We start from the raw sequence: 9,729 nt of genomic DNA, 5'->3' as shown, positions 1-9,729 counted from the left end.
TATATATATATATATATATATATATATATATATATATATACTATATCAGGTTTTCTAAAATAGGTGCGGTGGAAAGTTGACGTCCTCATGGAACAAATTATAAAAATTTTATAATATATACTCACGACATGCAAACTTGTGGAATTGATTGGCAAATAATTATTCTGCGCACATATATGTATAATACACATTAACACTTGGTATCGGATGAATGTCTATCTCGGGTTATCCGGGTTAACACAACGTGATTGCTGCAATATCTATAGCCATCAACGTAATTGAGAGAGAAAACGCGCATAGCTTAGAATCGGTATAAACGTGACGGGATAACTAATTTAGAGTGACAATCATTACGCAATTACATAATAATGATAACATTAATAGCAAATAATGTCATATTCGTAATTATCGTATTAATAGTCAATCGTGCGTTAATAACGATAAATAATGCAAATGGTATGATTCATTAGAATGAACAATGTTAAACTAAGCACATTATTTCCAGAAACTATTCATATTTTTTCAATAAAATAAAACGTTATTCATATTAGTGATAACAAAAAAAATAAAATGAATAAATTTTTATTTTTATTTTTTTATATTTAAAGATTGACTAAATTATAAAACCACATTAATTTTTATGTTTACACGTGCGCATAATTATAAGAACAATAGGAACATGTGCAAATATGTGTACATGTGTTACGAAAAAAATTACTTTTAAATATTTAAACTCTCATAAATCACATTTTCAAAAAATTATAAATATAGTGCCACAAAATATGCGCAAATTTTTAAACAAACATGGTTCACAATCATGATTGATCAAATATACGTTTAAATTTCATGTCGACAGAGTCACAAAAAATTTTTCAAGAAATTTTACGATTCTTAGAGTAATTTCGGATAAGAATCAGATTATCGGCCAACACGATGAAAATACGATAAGCCTTTAAGGACTGAGAGGTGACAAAATGCGAGACCAGCGTCGAGAAATTGCTAAAATGCTGCAATACTTCGAGATGTTTCACGGTTATTTCTCTGTAATATCGTAAAGCCATCCAAAGATAGGATATATTGTACGAAATACGTGACGCTGTTGAACGCTTATTACTATAGCAAACTACCGCTACGAAAAAATGATATGGCGTAATGCCATTCAGTCAACATATATTGAGACATATAGAGGAAATCCCCGTTATAAGATAAGCGCCTAATATGAGATAGTGGCGTTTCTGCTAAACTAATAAACTAATAAACTAATAAACGCTATCTATTGGTTCCACTATGAATTTATTGCTCTTGGATTGAAAACTATTTAGTAGAAAATTCATTATTAGATCATGCCTATAGTTATTGTAAAACAAGATTTTAGAATTTGATGAATGTCTTCAAGTTTCATTGAGATGAGCCTTTAAATCTTGTTTATTATTTAATAAAAATAATTATTTGGCAATAAATTCTTCATGTAGTGATAGAGTAAGGTTATACTAATAGAAAAATACGGGATATGTTGAATTGTTTAATTATAGAAGTTATATTTGATCGTAAAACGTAAGACGTGGAAATCGTAATATGAGATACAGAATATTTCTAATGAACTCATGCTCCTATGTTATAGTGAAAATCATTGCTAAAGTATAAATATTATTGTACAATAATAAAAAAGACAATCGAAATAAACATCGAGTGCCTATTTCTGCGATGCTTGATTCCAACTACCCGAAGACGAATTCTGGGTATAATCTATCGCATGCTCATTTTTCGCGCACGTTGGCTATGTTTGTTTGAATTTAAAAACATTAAATAAAGTTTTTTAATTGTAATACTGATATTCTTTGCGTTTTATTATCGATTTTTCAAGGCATCTCATATTAGGAACACAATTTGATTTTGCGATTTGCTCACTTTTTATATTTCTTTAATTTAAAAAAAATGAAATATGAATTAAATTTTATAATGTTATCTTAAAGCTTGTTAAATTTCCTTCAAAATGATCTATTAATCTTTTTAAATTCTGCCTATAGAGCCTTCTATTTGCACATATCCAAAATGAACTCGGTATCTTATAATAGGGACCTTTTCTTTACATGTATATACACGTATATACATATACATATTATATAAACAATTTTTTTAATATAATGCTGATCAATATGTAACAATTGAAAGTATATATTTGATTATAATAATAATAATAGTGATAATATAATAGCTTTATAGTTGAAGTATGAGAGATATGAGATATTTTACAAAAATATGACAAATAATCTTGAAATAATGATGCTGCTTATAAGCTTAGCTCTTTAACGTAATAAAATTAATATAAAATAGTGAAAAAATTAATGCATTTAATCCCAAAGAAAGTTACAATTGTTTATTCAAAACTACCATAACTCCCATTTCAGTCAACACTCACCCTTCTCTATCGTTCGATTCGCAGACGCAGAAAGAGATGCAATCGTCGTTGCTGACGGCGGGGACAGAAATGAAATTCACAGGACGATACGGCTACGAGACCAACGCGAGCATAAAGGGCACTTTCGTTAAATTATGCATAGAGCATGAAAAATTCCCATGGCGAGCCCGGGTCCTGACTTCCACGAGCTGCATAAGGAGATTCGCATTATCGTGCATGTTGAATGACGAGAAGCGAGAAAGAGAGAGAGAGAGAGAGAGAGAGAGAGAGAGAGAGAGAGAGAAACCGAAGGGTAGCCTCCGAGAGGCCGGAGAGCAACCGGCAGTAGTATGAAATTTTTATCAGTGGTACACGACGAAAAGCATGTCCGGAATCGGAACCATTCTGTCCCCGAGCATCGTGAGAGCGAGTGAGCGAATGAGTTTTCACGCGAACAGATCTACAGAAAGATCAAATTTCATATTATTATATTACACATGTACTTGATATTTGTCTTTCTTCTATCAATTACATCGACATCTAAACTAAATCGACAGACTACATTAGGAAATTTTAATTAAAAATTTCTATTAACCTCTTTAATCTTTTTGCTATTTGTTCCAATTGTATTAGTTCCATATATATTTGAACACATCTGTGGCTAACAAACATAATTTTTTATTTGATTCGAGCTCTATCATCAAGTAACTTTTTTTATCTTATAATAATATTTTTTATGATAGAAAAATAATTGTTAAAAGTGTGAAATGTACAATCAACTAAAAGTATCAGTCAAAAAATTCAATATTATTAGAATATATATATAGAGTGTGTATAGAATGACTTAAAGAGTGTATTCAAAATAAATGAAAAATGCTTTTTTAAGTCATTATTAGCTAATATCAGACAAAAATTTTTAGTAAATACATCCTGAAACCAGATCAAAAAGAAAAACAATAATTTGATTTATAATGGCCTATACAGCTCATTGATTTTTATCTATATTTTATGGCAATTTTAGATAAATGATTTTTAAACGAATAAGTGGATCTAAATAAATTTTTGCACAAATATTTATTGAATATTTTATTAATATATAAAAAAATTTGATTTAATTTGCAACGCTACTTCCTCATCAAATTTGCAAATAAGTACTATACTAAAAACTATAAAAACACAATTTTACATAACATCAATGCAAACAAAAAGTTAAATAATCTTTAAACCAATAAAAAAATTGTGCTTAAACTTTACACAGATATTCAGATATAATAATAGAATAATCTATGAAATTTTTATATTTTTGATAATGCTTTGAGATGTGACATACTTCTTTAATATAATAATAAATTAATTTTATTATAGATTCTTATTACGAATTAGATTTTCTACTCTCCTAGAATAATTCTCCAGATTAGTTCCCATTTAACAAAGGAACTTTCACAAATTTAAAGCTAAAAGTTTTAATAAAAACAATATTCACTATACTGTAAATATTCGAGTAACCGTTTAAACAAACTCTACTAACGGCATCACTAAACTTAATATTACCTTGAAAATATTTCGCAAATGATTGATTGTTTACATCCAAATATATTTGAGAGCACTCACTTGATCTGTTTTCTGTTCTAGACTGCTCTAGAACTCTTTTCCTTGCTTTCGACAAATATCAGACGTATATTTCACTTTAAGTTCTACAAGTATACACCAGTTCAGTCACAGATTTATTTTGTAATTCTATCAGATTTCATTGAACTCGACGGAGTTCAGTTTTGAGCCTTTCATTATGATATTATGTTGAAAATATGCTGAGGATGTACTGAAAAGTTACTGCACGTACTCTTAGAATATGGAATCTAGGAATATACCGAGAATGTGCTCTTGCTAATAATACACTAAAATATTTTCAAAATATATTAAGAATAAGAAATTATTTGCAATATCCTCCAAACATTTTCAGATTATATTATTGGAAAATATTGAAAATTCATTCTCATTTCAGCACGTTTTAGATATTTACAATTTTTTCAAACTAAAAAAAATTTTAAATAAAGAATGAGATGTTCCTGCATGAAACAAATTTTTTGATATAGTTTAAAATTTTTTGTTTGTCGCTTTTGTCAACGTTTGATATTTTTTCTTTATATATAATATAAATTTAAGAATATATTTTACACACAGAACATTGTTTTATTTCAGGCCGCTGCTAAAACAAATAAAAAATTCCGCGGAGTCGCATATCGTATTGGATTGTTCCACCGAGAGGATCTACGATGTGTTGAAACAAGCGCAACAGATTGGAATGATGAGCGACTATCACAGCTACCTTATCACATCACTGGTAGGTACCCAAGATTAAATGCGATTAACAATCGACTTTCCGTCCATCATAAGCCACGAAGTAATCCAGAGTAGACGTAAGAGTCATGAAATTGCATCAGGCGCGTTGCTTGTAAGACTAATTCTCGCGATCTTCATCGTCTCAGCCACCTGCGGTTCTCGCTGTCTTCAGTCTCTGTCGAGGAAACTACGTCGAAGGAGTTGACGCTCCCACGAAGATTCTAGATCGATAACTTTACTCCTGGAATATATTCGAACCTCTCGTAAATTATCACTTAAAAAGAGAAATCTGTGTCAATGATTGGTCGGAATTGCCATTCGGTAATCCTCCATGATTACAGCTAAATGTAAAATAGTTCAACATAACGAATGAATAGTGTTCGTATTATTTTGTGACAAATTTATTTCATTATTATTCCCTATAATAATTTATTTCATACTGTCAATACACATACACACACATACGCTATATGAAATCGTGAAGTGATATAATACATTTTATCGATATTATGAATAATTATTGCGGATGAAGTTTAAAAAATATTTTTTAATTTTCTTAAATAGTACATTAATAGTAAATTTATCAAATGTTAAAATTGAAATTTATTAAAAATTATTAAGACAGAATATATCGGCAAGTTAAAGAGAATTCTTTAGATTGACATTTAATATTAAATTAAAAAGAACATAAATTCTCTAGGATCGATAATGCAAATAAGAATCAATAAATTATGTCATGTTCGATGTTAGATTATAATTCCAAGAGAAAGAAATCATTTTCATGAATAATCGATTTAATAGTGAGTGAAAGGTAGGAAGGGTTTATCGCGAAATAATAATACACAAGTATAGATTGTCACTTTTAATTGCAGTATGAGAAGTGAAATTCGTTTTTAAAATTTGCTTCGTCTGCAGGCTTATTGCGAGCAGAATGAAAACGTTAACGCGAGTGCAAAACGCGCAATGTGATTCTCGAACGAGTAAAAAGCGGACACGTCGGCCTGCTGCAGTTAAAATTGGAAGCCGTCTCAGAATAATTAGTAATTTACAGCCGCCTCGACGACACGAGTGGGAGCGAAAAGGGTGGCACTACGTCAGTCGAGACGCGCTGCGAGAAGCGCGTGTCGCGCTGACGCGACATTCGTGACTGCAATAAGTAATAAAAAAATAAATAGAGTTTTAAGCGGACGCTATATAATCACTAGCAGCGCAATTTATCTCGGTACTTTTCCCCCCTCTCCTACTAGATTTCAATTTAGATCCATTAAAATGTAAATCAGCGAGGGTATTTGTTCGAGCACGGAAGAATCGAGCTACTTTTTCTTCAGGCTTCTTTCCGTTAACTCTACTGACAATGGTCTGTTTGTTTTACAAGAAAAACATGGATTAATACTGACGACGAATGTATATACATATTGTACATCGCCAATATCTGAAACAACAGAACGTTTAGCGTCACATTGAATTCTAAATTCATAAAATCACTTTTTCAATTATTTTATTTGATTAATATATTATAAAATCTATTTTATTATAAGAACTAATGCAACTTAACGCTTATTACAAAATCACTTTTATCTTGAATGAACTGATAAAAATTAATATAACATTCGTTTAATATTTATTAACAACTTGAAGAAGATTAATGAAGTTAGCTATGTATGATAAATTTCATTAATAATGTATAATCGCTTTTAATGGTTTCCTTGTAAAATTCACGTCGTTTAACTTAGTTATCAACTCGAACTATTAATTTATAAACTGCGTAAGATATTTACTTTTAATATTAATTATTACGCAAAAAAAAAATCGCAAAAATAAATGGAACGGAACTTTTAAAAAAAAAAAATTATCAAGTTAACTCGAAATATTATCTCATATAGTAGAAAAGCGAGTGATAAATTATTATTAGACGAGTAGACCAGATTTCTCGGCGTGAGAAAATTCGGCAAGATGAAAAGAATAGCTGTTTAATAATTGCTTAATGTTTCGACCGATCTCTATCGCATAGAGGAATTTAACGGTGCCTCGCTCGAGACGATGTCCCGCGTCGGAGACTATTTATTTTCACTTACGTCGGTCAGTCGTCAAGGCTCTTGGAGGGAAAAATTGGCTATCATCCATCAAGCTGACCTTTCTGCAGCACGATCGAGAAGTCCGCATGGCTGTGTTACACACAGCTGTGGTCGGATATAGGTACACACTATGGCAGAGCGTCTTTTCCTCGACGGACTGAGTGAAAGCATTAATGAATCTTGCTTGGTCACTCTGCTTGGCTTTCGACGAATTACCTTTCATCGAATTAAGTTCGCCTCATGAAACAGTGATTTCATGAAATTGTGAAAATCCGTTCTTTCACAGTTTCACGATGAAGCTGAGAGTATGCGAATTTTGCTTTAGCATTCTGCTTGGAATTTACGTGACATCAACGTATCGTCCCCGCGCGATCATTACGGTTATTATGCCTGTTACGGTTACGATGATTGTTATAGTCGTTACAGTCTTGGCCATTAAGGTACTTATTATGGATATTCATCGCTTAGGATGATACGCTCTTGGATTTTCGCGTTACACTTTGGAGCTCTTGAGCTCGGGCAGGAATATCCTATTCCCGCCCTGAAATAGAATATTTCTCAAGCAAAATTCCGTTCAAATAAAACGGCTTTCAACATAGTCTTTAATCAGGAAACTGAAAAACTCGAAAGTCGTTTAAAGAAGTTAATTAAAAAAAACTGCGAAATCCTGAATAACCTTTTAAAGAACTTAAGTTTACTTTAAAAGAGATATATAGATTCTACAGTTATATTTAGAACATATACATACAGTTATATTTAATATGAAATTAGTAAAGTAATTACAACTATTGAGTATGAAAATATAGTCCAATATTATTAGGTAAAAAAATATTTATAAATATAAAATCTCCGAGCTATTTCAAAAGATTTTAATATGAACAGAATTGATTAATTATAGCTTTATGGATATTTCTTATTATTCAATGTTTTTTCTAAAACTAGTTTTTTCTAAAGCTATACTATATCAGTATCTAATATTTCCTTCTGTATAACGTGAGCAAAGTTAATGGAACATTTTATCACGGAAAATATTTTTGTATTACGTTTAGTTATTCCTGAAAAACAAAATAACTAACAAAACTAACAAAATTCTTTTTGGTACATAATTGTCACCGCGATCGTGCAAAAATCAACTGTTAATTAAATATTTAACATACTGCCGCAAACTTTTCTGTTTGACCAAGCCATCATGGGTGGGTACGAAACTATGGTACACATCCGTGTACAAACTGAACGTCTGTCAAACGGTTTCGATACTCTCTGCACCCACATACAGATTTGCTGCCTGTTCCCGTTTCAAACAACAAGTTACGAACCAACGAAATTTCGTGATAGATTCCGTAACAGTCACGCGTGAACGCGTGTTGTGTGAAAAACGATTCTTGCCAAATCTATCATATACCGCGGGCGTCATGATAACGCACTGAGAAAAAAAGCCATTCTCTTTGTTTCTCGCCCGTATGTTAGTTTTGCTGATGAACAAAAATCCCTGATAGTATACGCGGTATATTTATATATATCTTTGCTTACGTGTCAAGAACGGAAAAAAGGATGCAGTAATCTATTTTCCATGTTACAAACGAAAAATATCCGATATTCATGTCCTGACTATCATCAGATCGAGTTACAATAAATATATAATTATATGGTGGCACAAAATGTCATACCATTTAATTTCTTCATTAACATATATTTGTGGAGTATCAGTTTTTTAATGAATGAACATGTTTCTGTATGAGTAAATTTTGTTCTTTGTGGAAATTCTATTAGGTGTGTCATCAGGAGTCGAAATTAGGCAAAAATGAAGATACACTAGTGTATTTGTGAAATGAACAGAATGTCGCACAAAATATGCACAAAATGTACCATTTGCTTTATTATTTTACGTTTAACACATTTATTTTTAATAAAATTGACACAGAATTGGTATAGAATTAATTACTAAAGTCTGGAAAATTGTTTCAAATTGGGCAACATTACGTATGACGTCTCTACTGTGATTGTCTATGATCAATCATGCGACCTGCGCACAATCAAAGACAGAGGGAATAGGACAGAATAATAAATTTTAATTTATTAGAAACCGAAATACGTGGTTTCTGATAAGTTGAAATCTATTATTCCTTGTTCCTATTCCCTATTTCCTTGATTATGAGCATCCCTTAAACACATTGAAAAGCACAATTATCACAAAATTCTCGACGCGCATAACGTAAAAGATCAGCGCATTTGAAACTCATGTTAAATATAAAATGTTGCATATGAAAGAGAGGACACAGAATTGCTACACTGAAAAAGGTTGCACGAGTGGATGCAATAACAACACTTGCCATCACAGCACTTTCGAGCTTTCACCGCCGTTGTTCCCTTGTTTTACCAGTTATTCCTGCGATGACAATAATCGGTGTATACGTATTATATATTATATTGTTTATTAAATGCACGTCGAATGAAGTAATTGGAACTGATAAATAAATGGGATAACATAATGATTTTTCAATGATAAAATGAGCAGAAATTTTTATTTCATTAAACAGTAAGTAAAAGAATTTAATAAATTTAATAACCATTAACCCTCAGTTAATCATTAACACACAATGGAATTAGCGTAATCGTATCCGATTTTCAGCTCATGTTTTCTTTCAATCTCTTTTCACTTATTGCAAAATATCTTTTGTGCTACAATATTTTAGACTTTCTAACTCAAAAATTCTTTTTTTTCAGTCTTCAAATGATAGATTAAAAAAAATTTTTTCGATGGACCACAATCTGAGATACAAGCAAAAGAAAACGCTGGGTTATAAATACTCGGATGTGGGTAGATAAGGACTGCCAGAATTGTGTGTACTGAGGATTATCAATTTTTTACGTTATTTATTTATTCAAAGGTATTAATTATATATATATATATATATA

At 31.0% G+C, this 9,729-nt stretch overlaps 1 protein-coding gene across 1 annotated transcript in view; it reads left to right on the top strand.

Annotated features, from left to right (window-relative positions):
* Positions 1-9,729, top strand: part of LOC108688158 (glutamate receptor ionotropic, kainate 1-like) — a gene marked incomplete at its 3' end in the record, with an annotated part of 131,291 nt that overhangs the window by 95,549 nt on the left and 26,013 nt on the right. The window contains exon 5 of the mRNA XM_018194302.1: positions 4,598-4,739. Coding sequence (XP_018049791.1) covers positions 4,598-4,739 — 142 coding nt within the window. The remainder of the gene's footprint in view (positions 1-4,597; positions 4,740-9,729) is intronic.

This window comes from Atta colombica, unplaced genomic scaffold (assembly GCF_001594045.1).
Source record: "Atta colombica isolate Treedump-2 unplaced genomic scaffold, Acol1.0 scaffold226, whole genome shotgun sequence".
In the NCBI taxonomy this organism is placed as follows: domain Eukaryota; kingdom Metazoa; phylum Arthropoda; class Insecta; order Hymenoptera; family Formicidae; genus Atta; species Atta colombica.
This window is presented reverse-complemented; position numbering and strand designations above follow the sequence as displayed.